The sequence below is a fragment of the Daldinia childiae genome (assembly GCF_008694065.1).
Source record: "Daldinia childiae strain JS-1345 chromosome Unknown Scaffold14, whole genome shotgun sequence".
Lineage (NCBI taxonomy): Eukaryota > Fungi > Ascomycota > Sordariomycetes > Xylariales > Hypoxylaceae > Daldinia > Daldinia childiae.
Window position 1 is genome coordinate 1 of NW_022984655.1, and position 23,612 is coordinate 23,612.

The 23,612-nt window shown below is 44.2% G+C and overlaps 5 protein-coding genes across 5 annotated transcripts; 2 read left to right on the forward strand and 3 right to left on the reverse strand.

The window, feature by feature from the left end:
- Positions 1-857: 857 nt before the first annotated feature.
- Positions 858-2,146, reverse strand: GL218_08761 (uncharacterized protein; the record flags this gene model as incomplete). The annotated part of the gene is made up of 4 exons (XM_033585569.1): positions 858-1,216; positions 1,275-1,351; positions 1,403-1,902; positions 1,952-2,146. 4 exons carry the CDS (start codon positions 2,144-2,146, stop codon positions 858-860), a joined length of 1,131 nt encoding a protein of 376 aa, XP_033440228.1.
- Positions 2,147-3,602: 1,456 nt separating this feature from the next.
- Positions 3,603-4,565, reverse strand: GL218_08762 (Cytochrome P450; the record flags this gene model as incomplete). Its single annotated transcript, XM_033585570.1, has 2 exons — positions 3,603-3,975; positions 4,033-4,565. The coding sequence occupies 2 exons, from the start codon at positions 4,563-4,565 to the stop codon at positions 3,603-3,605; spliced, it is 906 nt and encodes a 301-aa protein (XP_033440230.1).
- A 1,557-nt stretch (positions 4,566-6,122) lies between these two features.
- On the forward strand, positions 6,123-7,100 carry GL218_08763 (uncharacterized protein; the record flags this gene model as incomplete). Its single annotated transcript, XM_033585571.1, has 1 exon — positions 6,123-7,100. The coding sequence occupies one exon, from the start codon at positions 6,123-6,125 to the stop codon at positions 7,098-7,100; it is 978 nt and encodes a 325-aa protein (XP_033440229.1).
- A 3,821-nt stretch (positions 7,101-10,921) lies between these two features.
- Positions 10,922-11,533, forward strand: GL218_08764 (Calcium-independent phospholipase A2-gamma; the record flags this gene model as incomplete). Its single annotated transcript, XM_033585572.1, has 1 exon — positions 10,922-11,533. The coding sequence occupies one exon, from the start codon at positions 10,922-10,924 to the stop codon at positions 11,531-11,533; it is 612 nt and encodes a 203-aa protein (XP_033440232.1).
- A 3,707-nt stretch (positions 11,534-15,240) lies between these two features.
- Positions 15,241-16,932, reverse strand: GL218_08765 (Sugar transporter STL1; the record flags this gene model as incomplete). Its single annotated transcript, XM_033585573.1, has 5 exons — positions 15,241-15,616; positions 15,697-16,003; positions 16,244-16,494; positions 16,564-16,803; positions 16,859-16,932. 5 exons carry the CDS (start codon positions 16,930-16,932, stop codon positions 15,241-15,243), a joined length of 1,248 nt encoding a protein of 415 aa, XP_033440231.1.
- Between the last annotated feature and the right edge of the window lie 6,680 nt (positions 16,933-23,612).

The window sequence follows — 23,612 nt, forward strand, 5'->3', positions numbered from 1 at the left end:
GCTTATTTCCTGCCGCAATTCTCCGGAGCGGGGAGCTAGGCCACGCGTTTTGCTACCTGTCTATTTAGGTAGTGTAGGCGACGAGTCGGATTATTGTCACCCTCTACATGCAATGCAGCCTACTATTCCACCCCTTCGGATAACACGGACTAAATACCTCATTATGTTATATTTTGTAATGATGACCTTGATTATTAAAGCACTGTGCCGTAGGCAAGGGACTTCTAATTGTTATGGATAAGTACTAGCCTCCGTCCTAACTCCCCAGCTCATATGCACGTAAGTTGGAGGATCTACCCATCTTGTAGATATACCCAATCTCAATGTAACATTATCGTATCAATATTAATTTCGCACTGTATCATCTAACTTGATTGGCGCGCTATTCGATATATTCCTACCTAACCTAGGTAGGTAGGCAATAATACATTAAGATGTCCTTTTGTCCTTGACTGTCAGCAGACCTGAGACTGTTTGGACACATTAACCTGTTTTCAATTCCTTGCTCATCGTAATTGTATGAGAGGTAGTCTAAAACCGGTCTTGAGGGTGAACAGAATTTCAAGATTATTCAACGAAGACTCGTATTCTGTGCTATTATTGATTGAGCGGATACGTTTGGCAATAGTCATTTCTCTCTCGTAGATAACTTCGTTAAATTGTATAGTTACATTGTCTTTTTTTATAACTTTTCAACTCCTATATACACCTTCCAATTGTTTTTAGGCCCAAGACTTATCATCTATATCGGCGGGAAACGCCGCGTTATAATACAGAGGATCGGTTGACGAGCCGCTAGATTTACATGATACGACAACTTCCAGGGCCGTATGACGTGATGCCTAAATTCGCAAAAATCAATAATAACTCCTATTATCGGTAGATTGCGCGCGGCTATCGACTTTGGACCTTCCTGTATCCCGTAGCTCGATCTGCGATTCGTTCAGGGGCTGAAATCCTCCTTTACTAGGTGTCTGCTTGTGGCCAAACGTCGGTGGGTTTGATTGAGAGTCATACGTCGTAGTCTTCGAAGTCGAAGTTAAACTAGACCACACTTTCGTGACACGTCCTGCAACTAACTTCATAGAATGGCCGAGTGCTGGCAGCGATGCTCCAATGAGGGCGACAGTAGGCTCAACTTGAGATGGAATCCAGAATGTCTCGCCGTAACCAGCGAACGACCCGGCAATAAAGCGGGAGGCGAGGTATTGGAAAACTAAGAACTTCTGTTAGATAAACAGGATCAAGATGAAAAAAGTCTTGATAATACTAACAGACGGGATCCGTAACCACAAATCTTCGAATGCCGTCCACAAACAGAGCTAACTTCAATGCAGCAGCAATGCTGGCCCTGAATTTTATATAAGTTTCTGCTCGAATACTCTGGAGGGGAACTACTCACGCTGCACCCAACATGAAGATAACCAGGATACCAATACGTCTTCGCCAGCCCATATTGAGCTTCAAAACCGGGTATATTGGGAATAGGAGCAAGACGACGTCGTACGCTAAGCTAACGCTGTAGAGGCCGATCGTCGAGTACGTATAGTATAAATCGTTGCAGTGTAGAGGATGCTGTAGAGGGTCCCATGCCCAGTAGAGTGGTTGGCAAGCCCAAATAGGTGTAATAGAGAAGACCACGACGTAGACACCCTGCAAGGCTAAAAACGCATATAGAATCCGCCTGATCGTGACATTGTTACCGTGTCCAAATATGCGCAGGTAGAACAGGGTGATAGACACTCGGATCGTGCCTGACATTATAGGGTATAGCCATGCCGTCGCTACGATTCCCTTATACCATAGAGAATACTCCGCTATGGTGATTTCCCATAGAGGTTTATCGACTCCCGCATTGAGGTTTATATAGGCTGCTAGACTCGACCAGCCGATGTACAATATCTATCCGAAATGAGAAGCGATCGTCTGTAACGGAGTGTCGTTAACTTACAGTTGCCGGTATGATGGCATAATCATCCGGTCCCAGGTTTTTGGATCGGGCTCGAAGTGTCAAGCGTGCTACGACGAACCCGGTAGTAACAATGCAGAGAGCTATACAGGCCGCTGCGATTCTGTATACCTTATGGGTGTCGTTGACCTCCGTGGGAAAGGGGATCAGTTCGTCTAGAGGCACAGATGCAGCCATATCTTGCGACGATGGACGGTAGCACAGCAGTCAAATTAGAGTAGAGGAAATCGAGTTCAACTCTGGATGAAACTTGGGGGGGTATGATTTGGGATTTGGGGGAGAAATGTAAGCCACCTCAGTGATCTCATAGGTGCACCAGACCTGCCTTATAGGATCGTACCTTTTTTACGGAGGGGTATCGCGAGAATGTCTCTGACATATAATGCGCCGTAATGATTAGGAATCTCTAACACAACGGCGATGCAGAACTCCTTCGACTACAACGCCCATATCTTGATATGAAATAACTTACCATATCAGGAATACATTAAGGTCTGCTTGGGACTATTGATTCTACCCCAGAGACGGGAAGGCGACGAGCCCAGACATGTGAGATCCCACATCAGACAAAAGGACGACCCCTCCAAGACCCTCTAGGTCGGGAAAAGGTAGCACTGCATCTGGAGCCATGCTGACGCTTAGTTCATCATACCCTCCATCACAACGAGTTGTCCAATAGAATGCCCAGGAATAAAACCGTTAAAGAAACCGTTCCATTACGGTTGAGGTGGCGGGCTATAATTCTGATCTTAACGTCCCGCCACTTTAGGACTCTTTCTATTTAAAGGATGACTAGTTTAGTTCTGAGAGCCTGGATATTGTACCGAATGCTACCCAATTAATAAGTACTACTACATCCTACAAGCTCCTGCAATGCGCCTGCAATGCGCCTCTTTCTAGCATTCATCCGGATGCTTCGACATTCCAGGCCACCAGCCCGCTTCATTGCCACTATGTGATGTAACTCAATGCATCAGAAGCGTGGGAAGGTAGGATAGAATCTTGTATATATCGAATGATATTACTTGTTTGGTTATACAAATCAATTATCTCGTCAGATTGAGTGCAACTCCTGGTCTCATGATTGGATGTGGATGTATGTAGACCGGCTCGATCAGACGTATGGATAATGAAGTAGGTATTAGCAATTCATCTACTGAATAGTAGGCTAGAACGAAGATGGATTATATACCGAGGCTTGCAAGTATGTACTCAAATCTAAGATTGCTCGATAAGCTTAATCATCCTACCAACGCCTCTTCCACCGAATCTTCATATCCCGGTCCGGGGGCGTTGATACCGTGCCGGCGAAGTCTTTACTGTTTCTTGGTGGCCGGTCAGACTTCTTGCCGTCCAAAGTTGTCCACTCGATGAATTCTATATCGAATTTAGACACTATGATAGCCAGGCCCATGATGATTTGTTGCCTCGCAAAGTGCCGCCCAGGGCAGACCACATTACCTCCTCCTAGTGATTCAACCGTGTTAGCCAATACACTCTTGTGGTAGTAATAGATTATACTTGTAAATTTGACCGCGGGGGAACTCACCGAATGGAAAGAATGAACTAGGACGAGCCTTTGCGAAGAATTCTGGCTGCATGGTAGGGTTTCCGGATTCATCTTTCCCTTCCACTAGCCGAATATGCCTCCCCGGCCAGAACTCTGACGCTGGGTGGCCGTTGATAGCCCAGCCTCTTCATAGTGAGCTACGTCCGTGGGAGCCTGTATTAGCGACCCCTTTTCTATACGATAGCCACCAATGGAAATAGGTTCCCGAGCCTCTCGTGTTAGCATAAATGATGTGTGCATGCGTAAGGTCTCTTGGAAGATGGCCTGGAATAATGGTGATGCGAGAAGCTTTTGCGTATTAATGTGGCGTTCTCCGGTATTTGCGTCAACCGTAATGGCTTTTTGAGCTTCGACTTGTAAATCTTGTAGAAGCCCAGGTCTCTGCAGAGATTCCATTATGGCCCACGTCACCGACGGGACACTGTTTCCATTGATTCTGTACATTATTAGCACGATATACATAGCGCTACTCTAGTGTAGGGTGTGGACTTACCCAAACAACCTCGCCATGGTGTGGCCGGAGGCAGTTTCGATCGAGAGGTCGTTTTCTTTCATCCATATTGCTATCTCCCGAGAAACTCGTGCACCGAAGTGAACGTCCCAGTCTGAATCTGCATCAGGCCCATTCCAGTCAAAATTAGCCCATGCAGCGTTAAGGTACTTCGCCATCATGGCACGCAGTTTATCTCGCATCTTATACGGCCGAGGGGTAATAAAGCTAGGTAAACCCCAGACTAACTTCCCAAGGTTGGCATCTACGTCCCAGAGAGCATCAACAAGGCCTGGGTTAAGTTCAAGCATTCGAGGTCCAAACATGGTGTTAACGGCACACTCAGGTATAGTATATCTTATAAAGTTGAAAAGGTTGATAGTAGTCCACTCGGTGGTAGGGAATTCGTCAAGCCGCTTCGCTAGCACGTCAAAAAAATGCTGGCCTAGTTTATTGCTGTAGGGAGGCTGGGTGAGATATTTATCGTAGATCTGATGTTCCGTATGCCATAGACGCTTTTGATCTGGGCTGGACATTGTGCCTGGTATGGGAGACGTCAAACGACCAGTTTTGTCGTCTGCAAATCTCTTAGACTCCTCTTTAGGAACCCCCCATAACTTATCTATAAGAATGAGAGGGACTATATTTGAATTCAATGATGAATTTGTGACAAATAGCTTCTGGACAAGATTGGGTCCTGTTATCCAATAGACAGGTCTGAAGGCCAAGTTGAACCTAATAACTCTCCTCTCTCGTAACAAGGGACTATAATAGAATTAGTTTAAAGTGGCAAATTTGAGCAGCTTGGGACGAAGAATCTCACATGGCCCTATCTAGAAAAGCTCCCATATTGGTTAAATTTTGGAAAGTGTTGAATATAAAAGGGATAGGATCTTTGAGTTGCGCTGGTTCTTCTTCCACTTTGCCGATAGTCTCAGTTCGAAATATAGCAGCATAACCAACCCACAGAATAATAGCGAGTGGAATTATGAGGAGTCGCACATCCACCACGCTGGATACGCGGTCATTGATGAAATGAATATTGTCCATAATCGTTCACGAGAGTTCACTGGGTACTAAACCTCATAAATCAATCTTGAATAATGATGTAACTCACATTTCGCTTGTGGAGGGGCTCCCAATTTATAAGGTAGTCTTATTCAAATTAATGTTCAAATAGCCCAACAGGTACCTTTGGATTTGTATCCATACCTTTCACATGTAGAGATCAGCAACTGTAACCATATTCGACTATCCGTAACTATTAGAATAACCCATATAAGGTCTATTTCGGGTAGTGCCCACTTTTATAATTGCGGGACATTGAACTAACAATAATAATGGTATTTGTTAGTGCAAATGTTCACCGAACAAAATAGCGAGGCGCTTTGGCGGAGTGGTTAACGCGATGCCCTGCTATATTCACGATATACCGGAAGGCATTTCCTTCGGGAGCGCAGGTTCGAATCCTGCAGGCGTCGCTTCTAACAAATGTCAATTAATTCCATTTTTATCTTTTTACAATTAATGGAATATTTATTTTTACCTATTTTTACTCCTTATTAATAACTTCACATCCCGTATTATAAGACGAGCTACGTCATTTCTAGTTTTCAATTAATTGAAACACAGATTATAATCCCCGACTTATACTAATCCATAATTCTTATGAGATGACCCGTTAATTCTAAACGACGATTCTTTCGTTTTGAAGATCACGATGTGCCTCTTATTAGCGGAGAGATGAACGAATCGCGTGGTTGAATACGGCGTATATGCACACTCGGTTCTAAGCGAACTCATCGCTATGACCAGTCCGTTGAGTCACGATCACAATTTGATCGTCTTGGCATCTTTAGATGGTAATGCTTCGCAACGACAACACGTCTTTTCAATTTGTGAATAAATACCAGCTCAATTCCGGCGGTTAGATTTAATATTCGTGAATTCTCATCAATACAATTTCTCAACCAACCGCCTACATTCACGGATAGCAGAAGCAATTAGAAAACCCCTGAACAGCCCCACCCGAGATATCGTCCTAGTCATCGCGATATTTCTTAGGGAACTTCACCTGGAGTGTGCCATTGACGATGGAGGCAAAACCTCAAGTTGTCGAGGTGCCGAGTAAACATCAGTTTTCTCGCTCCACGAAAATCCTACTCTGGGTCATCCTACCGGCCATCTTTCTCGCTCTCGGTATCGCGTCGCCCCTAACAGTACTGCTTTCCCTGTTCGTCCTAACTCCGACGTTCTTTCTGCTACGGTATGACCGTGCGCGTCCCGCAGACCAGAGGACGGATATCGAGACCTTCGTTTGGACGTATGTGCTTGTCGGCACTGTTGGAGTCTTCGCTGTCGTTGTTGTTCAGTCCCTTTTATTTTACTTATTCAGCTATGCGCTGTTCCCGTCCTCAGCGCCTGCCCTTCTCGCTGAGTTCGCAAGGAGTGAGAGTCAAGTCGCTAGTCTAGATGCCGAGGCGTTAGCTTGGAGGAGACAGATTGCTAGTAGTTGGCAGTATTGGACTTTTATGTTCTTGTTTGCGTACCTTGGTGCTAGTATTCCGGAAGAGCTTCTCAAGTATTCTGGTTTAGCATACGCCCGACGCAGGGGGCGCATTACACATGAGCATAATTATATTACGTTGGCAGCCGCTGCCGCTCTAGGCTTCAGTACCTTCGAGAACATCGGGTTCATCTATGCAGCCGTGCAGGAGAATAAGGGTGTTGCTCATCTTTTGCTAGCCATTGTTGAGCGTGTAGTTATTGGTTCGCCCATGCATCTGATGGGCGGCCTACTTATCGGCCTGGGCACCGCCGGGCGGGACTTTCGCGGGAAGACCTCGAGTCTAGCACAGATTATAGGTCTTCCTACCCTCATCCATGGGGCCTGGGATTTCTCCCTATTTGGCACCAGTGCCTTAAACGGGAATGTCGGATGGATCCACCCGTACGGAAAGTCGTTACTAGTTGTTCTCGTCATTGCTGTTATTGTCGAAGGTACACTGCTTCTCGTCGTCCGGAGACGGTTTGCTAGCTGGAACTCTCACAAGGTATGTTATCTTCCATAATACTCGAGCTTAGGATAGCTAGGTTAGTATGGATTAAATTGAGGCTAACTTGCAATAGAGTAAAACGAAGTAAATAGCCTACGAAGGGAATTTTAGGATACGAAGGAAGATGTATTTTATCAGATAGACTCAGCTCATCACTTGCATATATGATACCCTACTCCATATATCTCACGGCCTATAGTATCTTTGCTAACATATTATTAAAGAGAGTACATGTTTTCTTTCGCAACTGTTAGTATCTAGTAACTAAGAGCCTGTCTGAAATTTTTCAAAACTAAGCAGAGTTCAGAGCCAACTCCTTAATAATATATCAGCTGCCCTTTCTCCAACAGCCAAAGCTGTATCGTTAGTGTTCGCTGCCACATTACGAGGTGCAATACTAAGATCTGCAATCTTAAGGCCCTGGACCCCATACACGCTTAGGCTAGAGTCAACTACGCCCTTCTCAACTTGTGGAAGCATCTTGCACGTCCCGAGCGAGTGCCAAGTGGTGATCTTCGTACCCATTTCCAACACCAGGAAGGTCGACTACAACCGGAACACCAGCACATTCTAAGACATTCTTCTCGCCTATACCCGATCTCTCTAAGAGAGACGGCATGCCACAGGCCCCACAAGACGCAATTACTAATTTGTCTTGACACTACGGGAGACTTGATCAGTATCATCGGGGTGAAAGAGCGGGTTATGCCTAAACTCGACTCCCACAGCCTTCTTCTCGTCCAACGGGATACGTATAACCTACGATTCAACAAGTATATGCAAGTTTGGGTGTTTCTCGTCGCGAATACGGGGTTGAATATAGCATGATGCTGCATCCCTGCGCTTGCCGTCAGGCGAGATAAAGTGTTTAGCTCTCCACAAGGCATTGACAGAGTAGAAGTCTGATAGATCCTCGACCCCAGGCCAGCCTAGTTTACTTGCAGCTGCAATACACTCATCTGCAATCTTGGCCGAAATATGTGCCACGAGATATATGAATTGGGCCGTCATTGCCGTGGACACCCTTTTCATCTTTGCCATGGTATGTTTCGAGTTGTGAAATGGGTGTTAAGTAAGGATTATCAACATTATTCAATAAGAACAGTTACCTTTTTCAGATATGGCAGTATGTCATCTGCTGACCATCCTAGCGTTTCCCACGAACCCCAGTCGGATCGCTGGGCTCGACTATACATCATCATATCAGTAAACGAGCCTCCCCCGAGCACACCACCAGCCGGCATAATGAGAGCTCTTTCCGCCACCTCCGAAGACTACTTTGTCATATAGAAAAGGTTCGTCTTGCTATCGGGTGCGAGATGTGACATGAAAAATGCAGCATATTCAATAGTAGGCATCTCATTGTTTGAACCGCCTTCAATCAGCAAGATAGATAGCCCAGGATGCGCGTCCGCAAGGCTAAGGCAACGACGCAGCCAGATGTTCCGCCTAATTTGGGACGTATCTGTTAGTATATTTCTACGGGCCTAGGGGCTTTGACGAATGATTCATACCTCCGGCAATGATGACATCGACTTCGTCAACCGCCTCCGGTAGTTTTGTGTGTAACCCCATGGTATGAGAGAAGATTGCAATCCAGTAGCTTAGTTAGTTAGGTAATTATGAACTAGGCACAGATTAGAATTCTAACACTTTGAAAATTTAGAAGTTGTTATCCGGTTCGAAGGGAGGGGTTTACTCGAAGGCTATATAACATGTAGGCTACACACTCCTAGGGGCCTCTACATGAGGACAGGTTGGACAATAAAGCGAGAAGGCTCTAAAGGCGCGATTTCAACTAGGTCTACGTGTACCGCTTATACATTGTCATAACATTCTACATGCTATAAATAATCCGATCAGGTAAAATAAATTACGCTATGGGTGCTTCCCAATACTAAGTATTATTTGTTACGTCTTTGTTGGTGCAGTTGTCGTGTTTATTATCCCTTGCTTACCAAGTCACTGCAGGCTATCCCTCTCAGGCGAAAATTTAAAGTAGTTTTGTGGCTCATTTACCTTAGTATATTTCTGTATCTTGATTTTAGATTCTAGAGAGTCGAGCCACCATGTTGCTTTTGTTATAGAATAACATGGCTTCTTTGCTCTAGACAGACATTGTTATTGTCAAGGCTGAACCTTTCCTGTTTGAAAGTGATGATTCAGTTTCTAGATACAGAGCTGAGAGCAAGAAATACTTGGTTAAATCTATATTCAGGTAGGCGTCTATCTTCGGTGCATAGCTTGAGTAAGAATTCAACTAATAAAACCCGAATAAATTCATTCTCTCCCTTGTTTCAAGCAATCACATTATACAGAAAATCCTTAAGCCGCCCCCGTTATACACAAACCGCACCTTTCCCTCTAAGTATACTACGCGCTTTTTATCTACGCATAATGAATAGGTATTTACTCAAGGCAGTATCCTACTCAACGTAGCTCATATAATTCAAGGGTTCCGTAATACTTTTACTACAGTATAATAAAACCCCATAACCTTATGGCTCCAACATCAACAGTTAGAATACCACTACAACTCATGTTAGGGTATAGGTGGTACTAGTATGAAATAGATATAGATCCACACGAAATAGATATATAAAAGGCGCGTAGCGCCGTCGAAAAGAGTAGAAGGTTAAGTGTTAAGAGATTCATACTACTACACGGCTACTACATAGCAGCGAAACTGCTGCTTCTAACATTTACTCTACGTATGACAGCCATTAAGGGGTATTTCTGACAACTCCCCACGGATGTAGGAGCCCAGAGAAGCTTGGTGTAAGAAGGGGACTCTTCAACATCTAAGTTTATCATAAAAGGCGTAATAATTGAATTATTGCGCAGCTTTTTTGTTTAAACTTTTTTTTCAGCTTGAGATGTTACATGGGTAATTTATGAAATTTGGAATTTACTTTCTTAGCCATATGCACTATGAAATCAAACATCACGTTCCAATGGAATAAGAGGATTTTATTTGATGAATATTATGCATGTAATATCGGTAGTAAAGCTGAACTACAGCCACAATGTAACCCACCGATCATTTTGACTCAATTACGTTGAGGTTATGGATTGCGAAAATCCAACTAGTCTACAGCCTGCCTATTCATGACAACTTTCAAAGCCGTCTATGCCTCTTGCCTCCCCCTCCCCCCCTCTCGCTATGTTTTCCCCTTCCTCTCTCCCTTCTCCCTCTTTCCCTTCTTCTTACAACTTGCTCATAGTGTTACGAAAACTCAATAATCTATTAACTTAAGATCTAAATACATACAGAAATGAACGATACCCTACCTCCACTCAAGCTCCTTTCCATAGGTGAATCGTCAACTCTTCCGCCATTCCATTAGAAAGTAACTAACTCTTATAGATGGAGGAGGTGTCCGGGGCCTGGCTAGTTTGATTATTATCAAGCATTTGATGAGACAGGTGAACCCAGCCAACCCTCCGAAACCTTGTGAGTATTTTGACTTAATAGGAGGCACAAGCACTGGAGGGTAGGTATCCCAATCCGACAATTTCATGCAAATAAATTCTAAAAGACTAGAATAATCGCTATCATGCTTGGCCGCCTTCGAATGGACGTTCAGACCTGCATTGATAAATACATGACTTTATCATCAGCCATCTTCCAGCGCAAGAGACACTGGTTCCAATTCTTTCAAAGATACAAGGACAAGTGGGAGATTCGGGGAAAATTTCGGTCAGATGCACTTGAGAGGTCGATACGCGATGTAATTCAAGAAGTGTTTGGCGACTCTGAGGTGGAAATGCTTGACGACCCTACGACTTCTTGTAAAGTGTGGGTGGTTATAGATAAACTCTGAAATCATCACATAATGCTAATCATGGAGCCCAGGTTCGTTTGCACCTTTATTAAGAACCTCCTCGCTCCTGTTCTCATCAAGTCGTACCAAACACCCGATGCTGTGGACGCTCAAGCGCTTGCCGGATGTGCCATCTGGCAAGCTGCTCGAGCGACCTCGGCTGCGGCAACTTTCTTCGACACAATCAGAATCGGAAATCAGACATTTGTTGACGGAGCCTTCGGCTGCAACAATCCCATTTATGAAGTTTTTGATGAGGCTAAGTCGATCTGGCCTGACGCTATTACAAATGCGCGCGTACAATGCATAGTCAGCATTGGTACTGGTCTGCTAGACCTAAAGAACTTTGGGGATAATGCTGTCCAGTTGGTGGAAACCCTGCAACATATTTCTACCGAGACAGAGAAAACGCATAAAAGATTCCTTGAGCACCATGAGCATCTTGGCGTAGGCAGCAGGTATTTTCGATTCAACGTTACCCAAGGCATGTCAGACATTAAACTTGGCGAGTCTGAGCGTCTAGACGTTATCGAAGCAGCAGCAGAGCTCTATCTAAACGAGCGTCTGGTCAAAGACTCGGTGAAAATGTTTGTATCGAGCAGGGCACCCATGAACCGTACGTAGTACATTCAATCAAATGAAATTATTATCCTTATACGTGATATAGGTTTACTCTCCCAAGAAGAAAAAGGTCGATATCTCGAGTGGCTACGTCCTATGTATACATCCCAACTCTTTTGTAACGCCCGAAACCGTAGAAAAGTGGAAAGCAGATGGTTTATTGAAGGGCCTCTGAGGTCCTGGATGAACAAGAAAAACTCGGCTTTATGGCTCGTAGGTAAACGTCAGTCACCTGCATTAGTTGATATATCATCTTTAATATCCTGCTAACTTTAATCTACAGCTGGGGCCGGAAAGACGATTCTAAGTACATCTGCAGTTGATCTTCTTCAGAAAGACTCTGAGGTTACCGTACTATACTATTATTTCTCTTTCGCGGATAGAGAAAATCAAAGCGTCGAGAAGTTTAAAAAGCTCTACTAGCTCAGCTGGTGCAATCTCTCATCCATGAGAATAAGGATAAAGGGGGATTCTGGCACATTCCGGTCGCCTTCCAGCGTCTGTATAGCAACTATCAACGACCTGAGGACCTTCCAATAGAACGCGTCGAGGAGACATTCTGGGAGCTACTTAAGGAGTCACCCCAAACTTACATCGTGGTTGATGCATTAGATGAGTGTTCTTGCCCAGACAACTGCGCATCGGTTCTAAACTACCTGGACGAATTTCGGAAGTATCCGCATGGCAACAATTGTACAATGATAACTAGTAGGTGGCTAGATATGATCGAACGGGAAATGCAGCATGAAACCAGGATCATGATGGAATCTGAAAAAGTTAACCGAGACATCAAGAGCTACCTCGACCTTGAGCTAAGTTCGCGGACCTATAATTGGTGGACAGACGATTTGAAAGCTCGAGTGACACAAAAGCTTATTGAGAAAGCCGGTGGTGTCTTTCGTTGGGTTGCACTCCAAATTATCAACCTCCAGTCATGCGGACGACCGGTCGAAGTAAATAAGGCCCTTGAAGAACTGCCTGAGGGGCTTGAAGAGACATATAAGGTCATGCTGACTAGGATCCACCGTCGTCACCACCAGCCAGTAATATCCATCATCAAGTGGCTTGCCTATTCCAAGCGGCCACTCCTTTTCAGTGAGGTCGCTGAACTTGCCGTATTTCGGAACGAGCAAGACGCGGAGTGTGAATCTATTTCATTCGATCCGCGTGAGAGATTTCCCAACATCCGCAACATTCGATCTATTTTGGCCGGCTTGGTTATGGTTTCCAACGTCGACGACGATTCTGAGATTCTTGAAGATAACGATGGCAGAGTTTCCTTTTCTCATTTTACCGTTCAAGAATACCTGGAAGGACCACATACCTTACCGCCTGAATTTCACCTAGACAAGCTCGATGCCCATCGATTTATCTTAAGTTCGTCCTTATCCTATATTCATTACTATGAACGTGTTAGTGCTCAAGTTTTTGACCTGGAAGTCAATAAGTTGGCGGGGCACAACTTGGGCCTAGACTTCCGTTCGAATATTAAGTCGGGCAATCAATCAAATTTGAGCGATCACGAAGACTATGCACGTTACAAGCCATTTCCGCTTTTGTTATATGCGGCCAAATATTGGTGGAGACACTGTCTCGCGTGTTGCCCAACTGATGAGGAGCTAGGTAAAACGAAGTATGGACTTGACAGTATAGGACCGGTACTTCAGCTTTCTATCGAGACAGGTCTAAATGGGAGAGGATCTGATCGCGTGGACCATCCTTCACAATTAGAATCTCTGTTAACCTCCTCCGTCTCGTCCTTTGAGAAACATAAGCAACGCGTCGCGATTTCAAATTCGACTGGGATACTCCGCATCCTTTGCATGAAGGAGTCAAAACCAATGACTGGAAGATCGTCCAGATCCTCCTCGATGTGGGAGTTGCTATAGACGCGAAAAATGATTACAGCTTGACACCTTTAGCCTCAGCGGCGCGTCATGGATGCACAGAAGTCGTCACATATCTGGTGAAGAAAGGAGCGGATATTGATATCGATGACAAGAACTACACTGCATCTGATCGGACCCGATACATGAGTGCAAATGCTATGAATTATTGCGCCCGATTTGTTAGCCTTGCGAACTTTCACGTCGCCCAAGCAAGACACCCGAATCAAGGTTGGGCTCCGTTACATTGGGCAATTGAAAAAGGACATATGGACTACTAGAAGACTAATAGAACTTGGGGCGGACATTCTCAAGCGCAGTTGGTGGGGCCTCACCCCTCTTGTGTTTGCCATCATCAAGGAACAGGAAGATATCGTCAAAGCAATGATAAAGCGCAGTGGTCCGGCGTGTGTTGCATGGAACTACAATTTGAATGGCTGGCAGACACTTCACCTTGCAGCTATTTATAGGAATGCAGGCATCATTAATATGCTGCTCGAAGAAGGCGCCCAGGTAAACATAAGAGGTTCAAATGGAATGTCACCCTTAGATCTCGCTGCCATCGGGGCGCCGGCGTACTTCTTGAAAAATATACAAGGCGAATTCGATAAAGCAAGTTATACGAGGTACATGGCTCAGCATAGCGTCCACAAGGGCAGTTCTTCAGCGATCAGATCGCTGATTAATGGCGGAGCAGCTATGAAAGGTGAAAGGCCTTCTTTGCAATCCCCTTTGCACTGGGCTGCATTCTTTGGTCAACTAGAGAGCGCAAAGGAGCTCTTAGATAGTAAGGCTGAGTTGGATACTAGGAACGTAGACGACTTGACCCCCCTAGCTATAGCGGCCTTAGAGGGACACAGTTCCGTGGTACGAGAATTGATTTCTCGAGGAGCCAATGTCAATGCAGTCGCCAAGGATAACAAATCACCATTGATACTAGCAACGGTTATGCGACATCCACATGTATTAGGACAGCTATTAAAAGCAGGGGCAGACACTTCAATCAAGGGCAATGATGGAAAGACAGCCTTGGATATTGCAAGAGATGCAGGAAGCCACGACTTGGAAAATATGATTACGGATTTCGGAGTGGGACAAGAGGGTGCGTAGGTCGGAACATGAATCTAGACAGCATATATTCCCTTAATCTCATTCGAGTATCGTTGATTGTAAATTCACATCTTCAAGATCTAAGCAGCAGGAACGTTTGGTCTAGGTAGGTAATCTAGGATGTCTAGTGTCAGAGATACCCCTTGATGGCTGTCATACGTAAAATAAACGATAGAAGCAGCAGCGAAGCTGCTATATAATAGCCGTGTAATAGTATAAATCTATTAACGCTTGACCTTCTACTATTTTTCGAGGGGCGCGCAGCGCCCCTTATATATCTATTCTATGTGGATCTATGCCTAATTCATACAAGTATCATACTAGTATCACTTATACCCTGACAACCTTGTTATAATTCAATAGAATCTTCACGTCTCATATCAAATACTCCCTACAAACGTTGATAATTTCATCATCGAAATACAATCACTAAAAATTCCTACTCGACACTAACACAGTAAAATAACAAGTATATCGTTTATTTTATAAAGTCCATTTTAATTGCTATGGACGGAAATGGTATCATATCTAGCCCAGAAACTCAAGTCATGCGCACGTATCCCTATGGTATACCCTATGGTATACAGCTATAAATTCCCAAAACACCATTGCATAGTGAACCCCATACGAACAAGACGCACCGATATACCTCATAAGGAACCCCGTGTACTCAATGATACCCCGCGACCGAGGATGCGTAAAACAAACGGGTGCTTAACTGCTCAAACCCCCTTCGTCGTGGACAACAGAGGTGTGCCTCTCCAGGTGCTTGGTAGCTTCTTCGATATCCCGGCCTTGCGCCTCGGCGAACCTCTCGGGTCGGCGGACAGAGGTAGAGTCGCGGTCTTTGTGGAGGACCAAGGGTGGGTTGTCGCGGTAGTAAGCATCTAAGTCCTCTAGAGTACGGTTGGCCGTCTCGGGGTAGAAGAGCCATATGATGGGCAAGAATAGCGCGTTTGTCACTGTCCAGATGATGTAGAACTTCCAGCCTAGCTTTTGGATACCGATGGGTGTCACTTCGACGACGATGAAGTTTGTGATCCAGTTCGTCATGGTAGCAACAGCAGCTCCCTTGGTTCGCATAGGAAGACTATAAACAGTCAGCAATTGTTCCTAATTTTGAAGATCTCGCAAGTTGTTGTTATTTCCGAGATGGAATCTTGGACTTACGAGTTGATTTCGGTTGGGTACAGCCACGGGATACCCAACATTCCTAAACCAAAACCCATGTAGTAGATGAAGAACCATACGACGGAAGCCTTAGATACTTCAATCTGGTGAAGGTAGCCAGGCTTCTCTGCGAAGTGGAGTAGGACGGTAACAAGCAAGAAGCAGACCAGTTGGATTGCAGTGGAAACCATCATCATGATACGGCGACCAACTCTTTCCACAAGAGGCGCTGCCACCAAAGACGCGAAGAGGTAAGCGACCGATGCACAAGCAGCAATAAGACGGGCCATGCTCTCGTCTAGCTTGACTGACTCGATCAACACGGTAGGAAGGTAGTAGGACATGATCTGGTTTATGTTAGTATTCTAAAACTTTCCTACAAAAATAGTTGGTGTAAGGGGTATATTATAGTGTGCATTCTTTCTGAATTTATGCTGAAGCGGAGGGAATTGACATTGAAAATCGAGTTAGGTTACTCACTACCTCATAGTTAGCATTTGTATAGAATAAGCTACGGATTGAGAATAAGATGTGCTCTTGTACATACCATTAATGCCACCAAATTGTTGCATAGCTTGAGTACCAGAGCCAAGGATCAGTCGGCGAACTGTTTTAGTTCCGGATTCAGTACGACCTCGAAGCAGATCACCCCAGTTAATCGCGTTTTGGCGCTCGTACTCGATACTAAAGACGATTTCTTCGCGCTCGGCGACGATGTAGGGATCATCAATCGGTTTATCTTCCAAATCCGCCAAGATCTTGATCGCTTCGTCCTCCTGACCATGTGCAAACAGCCATCTGTAGCCAGAGTTAGTAAACCGTACGTATTAAGAAGCTTTTATGTAGACAAAACACTCACTGGGCGACTCTGGTAGCCATGGGACAGTAGAGAAGAGAACGATGCAGAAAACGAGCTGGAGGGACAGGGGGAACCGCCATCCGACGGAACCTCCAACGAATGACATTCCATAGTTAATCCAATTACTCAAGGAAAACCCGAAGATGTTCAAGCCCATCTCGAGCATGACAAGCATTCCTCTGTTGTCCACCTTGGAGGTTTCTGTTTGCCAAACAGGGGCAGTAGCGGTGTTGATTCCGTTGCCGATACTATTCCATAGGTCAGTTTAATGACTAATTCGTATGAAGTCCAAGTGGTGCATACCCTGTAACGATACGACCGACTATCATGTGCGGAACGCTGAAAGAGCTCGTCTGGAGAATAGCACCGACACTCATGATTGCTGTACCGACAAGCACAGTTTTCTTTCGGCCTATCGTCTCTCCGATATAAAATGCGGTGATAGCACCCAAGAAGCAACCGATAGTATAAATTGAGGTAATGATTGATAGAATGCTTGTATTCTCCGGGCCATTTAGGTTGTGGACGTCCAGATAATCTTTCGAAATAACAACACCACCTAAAGCCAAGGCGTTAATACCGATATGCTTATGTAGCATTCGTACGATGGCTACTTACTGAAAACACCTTGATCATACCCAAAAAGGGTCATGTCTGTAGCGCAAGCGAGCTACGATTATCAGCCCCATTTCTTCTATTAGGAAATAGGTGGTATTAACTTACAGTGATCCAGAAGGTCAGCCATTTACCCTTCAGCCCAAAGTAGGGCTCTTTTATTCGTGATACTGCCATCCTGTTATGAGCAACTACAGAATTATGTCTGCTCCTTAATTCGTACTCTGGAGACAGACGAGGAGAGGTTTGAAAAGTAGGTGGTTTAGAGGTAATGTCAAAGCGGAAAGCGGAACAATGAAGTACGAGTGGGCAGATGTTCTTTATATACAATTATGTACAATGGACTTGCAAAGTACCTTGAAGTACATATGTCTAGTATTGTATCCCCATATTTGGCTAAGCCGCATAGGTGATTTGTACAGTTTCGAGTGACATAATAGGTAATATGCCAGGCCGGTAATGGATAATCCAACAGGGGTTTTACTATCATACATGATCTTGTGCTTCATCAAGTTTTTGTACACTGTCAGCCTGTCTCGAAAAGTAATGGCGCAGTCTTGGCATTTCCTTCCAAAAACAACACCATATAATATATGTAAAAAAAAGCACAAAAAAAGACAACAAAAAATAGAAAAAAAATACCTATTGACTTTTTGGCTTTTATTATTATTATAAGTATTTTTTATAATTTTATTTCTATAGAAATGGTGGAATTATAAGTATATTAATATGGTATATTAAAACGTTATTAAAAATATATATTTAAAGTTATATTTTTAGCGCATTATTATCCTAATAAAAAAACTAAAATAATAAAAAGGTATAATGGCCTTTTGCAAATAAAACGATATATATTATAATTTTATTACTATTTATTTTACTTATATAATTGGTGATTTTTTAAGAAGGGTTAAATGCCAAGACTGCGCCATTACTTTTCGAGACAGACTGACTGTCTGACTGTAAAGTTGAATTGTCCAATTAAATAAGGTTCGCGTAACGGCTGTGGGGGTAGTAGCTGGGGTGTAACAGCTGGACTGGGGCCCAGAGTCTGGAGAGACAGGGATTAAACTTCGGCGTCATCCCACGCAAGAATTCCTCAAAAGCCCGAATGTGCGGAATCAGGTGACTCGATCTTGCCGCATTTAATCAAGTTCAAAGTTCAGGTCATTAACGGCTTTATGAGCGGCGTTATTGCCACAGTCGTCCCTTAGCCAATAAGCTTAACTGATTAAGGCTTGCCTCATACTAATGCGCCTCGTAACGCCGAGATATATGTCATAAGACGACCGTTATTCTAAACTCGCTAAAAAAAAGAAAGTTGTTCCCGTTTGCCGAGAATGATACCCGCTTAATTATTTCCACTTCTGGACCTTCATAGGCTCCTAAATCTCCCCATAGGCACGGAAAAGTTAGGTAGCCGTCTGCATTCCAACACCCCAAGATCTCTCCACAAACTTACACATGCAAAGAACTTTGGGGTTCCTCCGCATCAAGCCGGAAACATTCGGAGAAACCACATTACTGCATTTCTATGTCGAGTTCGACAAAATAATTCCAAACCCCTTTGTAAGTACTACGTAGTAAGCGCATTGGGAAATATTACATTTTCTGCATCTCTTGCGTTTCTACCCAAACTAAGCTCAATAAGGCTATTGCGACGTAGCGCAGCACGAGACTTAAGCTTAGAACATACGTCATAACGCATAAAGTCGTAACCGTGGGGCCCCATTTCGGGGGTTTGGGGGTATGTTGGGGCTGCAGTAGGAGGCTGAAAAAGAACATTGAAAAGAGTAAAAACCGTCATCTGCGGAGTCGCCTACCCCTGACCATGTCCAACAGGTAGGTAACCATGGATGGAAAATCCCGCGTATAATGCACTTACGCGCAGGAGACCCATGATGATCCACAAAACGGTCAATTCATCGACGTCAAACTGTCACATATCAGAAATTAAATATTGTGAAAAATGAAGTCTATTCGCACACGTGGTTTTAGTTGCGTGTGCCCCTACGCCGATTACTGCTAGTAATCACAGTAACTCTAAAGACACAGTACAGATCGACTAAAGAAACAGCACATCCACTTTGCACGTGATGAAAGCCACTACAAGCCACCACAAGCCACTACAAGCCACCATACACGGCTATTTAAAACTGTACCCAACCCTATGCATATACCCTATTTGTATTGTAATCAAATGAAATTTTTATAATTTTTAAATATTATTTTTTTAAAAATATTAATAAAAATATAAATATAAATGAAACAAAATATAATAATAAAAAATATATATAAAATATAAAATTATAAATTTTTGTATAAATTTATATTATTTAATAAACAACCGTTTCTTAATACTTAAATTATTCTTTTTTTTTTCCCTCCTCCTCACATATTCCTACCTTTCCGTCCCTATTCATCACCCGTCTCCCTCCTCCCCTTTCTCTTCTTCTCTTCTTTTCCTTTTCCCTCCTTTCTTCCTTTTCTTTCTCTTCTCTCTTCCCCCCTCCCCCTCTCCCCCTCCCTCCCCCTCCCTCCCCTCCCTCCCCCTCCCTCCCCCTCCCTCCCCCTCCCTCCCCCTCCCCCCCTCCTCCCCTTTTCTTCCTTCTCTTCCGTCTCTTTTCTTTTCTTTCTTTTCTTTCTTTTCTTTCTTTTCTTTCTTTTCTTTCTTTTCTTTCTTTTCTTTCTTTTCTTTCTTTTCTTTCTTTTTTTCTTTTCTTTCTTTTCTTTCTTTTCTTTCTTTTCTTTCTTTTCTTTCTTTTCTTTCTTTTCTTTCTTTTCTTTCTTTTCTTTCTTTTCTTTCTTTTCTTTCTTTTCTTTTTTTCTTTCTTTTCTTTCTTTTCTTTCTTCTTCTCTCCTTCCGCCCTCTTCCTGCCCTCTTTCTTCCCCCTCTGTTCTCTTTCCCCTGCCCCTTCCCCCCCTCATCGCCTCTTTACGTGATTTGGACCGAATTTGGGAAGTTATATCAATTAATATATATTAATACGGAGCTACCCCAGGGGCGACACAATCCTTAAGTTTATTAAATAAAAAAAACTTTTTTTAATATTTTAAAAATTAAAAAAAAATATAAAATAATTAATAAAATAATATAAATTATAATATAAATTAATATTTTATTATTTATTATTTAATTTATATATTTTTATTTAAATTTTAATCTTATATTTATCACTTATTTTTTAATATTATCCCCCATTTTTCTCTCTATTTCTCTTCTTCTTCTTTTTTCTTCCAATTTCCCCTTTTCTCTCCCTCCCTCCCTTTTTCCCTCTTCTCTTCTTTTCCCCTCTCCCTTTTTTTTTCTTTCCTCCTCTTTTTCTTTTTCTTTTCCTCCTCTTTTTCTTTCCTCTTTTCTTTCCTTTCCTTTCCTTTCCTCCTCCTCTCCCCTCTTCTCCTCCTTTTCTTTCCTTTTTTCCCTCCCTTCCCCCCCTTCCTCCCTTTCCTCCCCTTCTTCTCCCCCTCCCTTTCTCCTCCCCTCCCTTTCTCTCCTCTTTCTTCTTTTCTGCCTTTTCTGCCTTTTCTTCTTTTTCTTCCTTTTCTTCCTTTTCTTCCTTTCTTCTTCTCTCCTTCTCTCCCTCTCTTTTTTCTTTTTTCTTTCCTCTTTTTCTCTTTTCCTCTCTTCCCCTCCCCTCCCCTCCTCTCTTTTTCTCCCTTCCCCTCCTCTCCTCTTTTTTCTTCTTTTTTCCTTCCTTCTTTTCCCCTTTCCCCCCCTCTCTCTCTTTCTCCCTTTCTCTCCTCCCCTTTCTTCGCCCTTTTTCTTCCTTTTTTCTCCTCCTCTTTCCCCCTTTCCCTCTCCCCCCTCTTTTTTCTCCCTCCCTTTTTTCTTCCTTCCCTCCTTCCCCCCTCCCTCTTCCCTCTTCCCTCCCTCCCTCCCTCCCCCTCCTCCCTCTCCTCTCCCTCCTTCCTCCTTCTCCCCTTCCTCCCTTCTTTTCCTTCCTTCCTCTCCTCTCCTCCTTTCCCCTTTCTTCCTTTCTCTCCTCTTTCTTCCCGTTTCTCCTCCTTTTTTCTTTTCTTTCCTCTCCCTCCTCCCTTTTCTCTTCCCTCCCTTCTCCCCTTTCCCCTCTTCTCTTCTTTTCCTTTTTCTCTTTTCCTTCTTTTCCCTCTTTTCCGCCTTCTTCCTTCCTCTCTTTCTTCCTTTCTTCTTCCTTTTTTCTCTTCCTTTTCTCCTTTCTCTTCTCTCCTCCTCCCTTTTCTTTCCTTTCCTTTTCTTCTTCCTTCTTTCCCTCCCTCCCCCTCCTCCCTCTTTTCCCTTTTTCTCTCCCTCTTTCTTTTTTTCTTTTTTCTTCCTTCTTTTCCTCCTTTTTTCTCCTCCTTTTTTCTTCTCTTTCCTCTCCCTCCCCTTTTCTTTTCCCTCCCTCTCTCTCTCCCCCTCTCTCTTCTCTCTTCCCCTCTTTTCCTTCCCCTTCTTCTCTCTCTCCCTCTCTTTTTTTTCTTTCCCCTTCTCCCCCCCCTCCCCCCCTTTTCCTTTCTTTTCCCCCCTTTTCCTTCTCTCTCTCTTTTTCTCTCTTTCTTCCTTTCCCCTCCCCTCTGTCTTCTTCTCTTCTTTTGCTTTTTTTCTCTTTCTTCCTTCTTTTCTTCCTTTTTTCTCCTCCTTTTTCCCCCCTTTTCCTCTCCCTCCCCCCCCTTTTTTCCTCTCCCTTCTTTCTCTCCTCTTTCCTCTTTTTTTCTTCCTTTTTCTTCTCCTTTTCCCTTCTTCCCCCTTCCTTCCTTCCCCCTTCCTTTCTCCCTCCTTCTCTTCTCTCTCCCCGTTCTCCTCCCCCTCTCTTTTCTCTTTTCTTTTCCCTTCTCTTTCCTCCCCCTTTTCTTCTTCCTTTTTCTTCTTTTTTCTTCTTTCTCTTCTTCCCTCCTTCCTTTCTTCCTCCTCTTTTTTTCTCTTCTCTCCTTCTCCTCTTCCTTTTCCCCCCCTTTTCTTTCTCTCTTTTCCTTTTCCCTCCCTTTTCCTTTCTTTTCTTTTTCTTTTTTTCCCCCCCCCTCCCCCCTTCTCTTCTTCTCCCTTTCTTCCTCCCTCTCTTCTCCTTCTTTTCCCTCTTTCCTCTCTTTCTTTCCTTCTTCCTCTTCTCCCTTTTCCTTCTCTCCTTCTTCTTCTCCCTTCCCCTTCCTCCCCCTCTCCCGCTTTCCTCCCTTCCCTTTTCTTCCTCCCTCTCCTCCCTTTCCCCCCCCCCGCTTTCTCCTCTCTGGTCTCTCCCCCGCCCTTCTCCTTTTCTCTTTTCCCCCTTCTCTCTCTTCCTTCCCCCGCTTCTCCCCCCCTCCGTTTTTCCCCCTCCGTGCTCCGTGCGCCCTTGTTTCACCCCCCTCCTTTGGCGTCCTCCTTCTTTTCTTTTTTTCCTTCCTTCTCTTTCCTTCCTCTTTTTCTTTCCCTTTCCCTTCTCCTCTCCCTTTTCTTTTTCTCTTTTTTTTTCTTTTTTCTCTTTTTTTTTCTCTTTTTCTCTTTTTTCTCTTTCTTCTTCTTTTTTTTCTTCTCCTCCTCCTTCTTCTCCTCCTTTTTTTCCCCTTCTCCCTCCTTCTCCTCCCCTCCCTTCTTCCTTCCCCTCCCCTCCCCTTCCCTTCCCCTTCCCCTCCCTCTCCTCTCCTCTCCCCTCCCTTCCTCCCTTCCTCCCCTTCCTCCCTTTTTCTTTTTCCTCTCTTCCCCCTCTTTTTCTCTCCCTTTTTCCCTCCCTTTCCCCTCTCTTCTTTCTCTCTTTTTTCCTCCCCTCTCCCCTCCTCTCCCTCCTTTTCCCTTCCTCCTTCTCTTCTCTCTCCCCCCCTTCCCCCCCCCTCCTTTTCTCTTTTCCTCCCCCTTTCTTTTCCCTTTCCTTCTTTTCTTCTTTCTCTTCTTCCCCCTCTTCCTTTTTCCTCCTCTTTTTTTTTTCTTTTTCTTCCTTCCTTTTCCTTCCCCTTCCTCCCTTCTTTCCCCCCCCTTCTCCTCCCCTCCTCCTCTCCTTTTTTTCTTTCTCTCTTTCTTCCTTCTTTTCTTCCTTTTTTCTCCTCCTTTTTTCCTCTCTTTCTTCTCCCTCCTCCCTTCCCTCTTCTTCTTTTCCTTCTTTTTCTTTTGCTCCTTTTTCTTTTTCCTTCTTTTCCTTTTTTTTCCCCCCCTCCCCTTTCTTCTTTCTCTTTCCTCCCTCCCCCGTTTCTCTTCTTCTCTTCTCTTCTTTTCCTTTTCTCCTCCTTTCTTCCTTTTCTTCCTCTCTCTCTTTTTTCTTCTTTCTCTTCCCTCCCTTCCCCCCTTCTTCTCCCCCCTCCCCCCTCCCCCGCTCTTTTCCCTCCTCCTTCCCCGTTCTCTCCCGTTCTCTCCCCGTTCTCTCCCTCTCTCTTTTCTTTTCTCCTCTTCCCTTCCCTCTCCTTCCCTCCCCCTCCTCTCCTCCCCTCTCTCCCGTTCTCTTCTCTTTCCCTTCTCTCCTCCCCTCTCTCTTTCTCCTTTCTTTTCTTTCCTTCTGGTTCTTCTTTCCCTCCCCCCTTT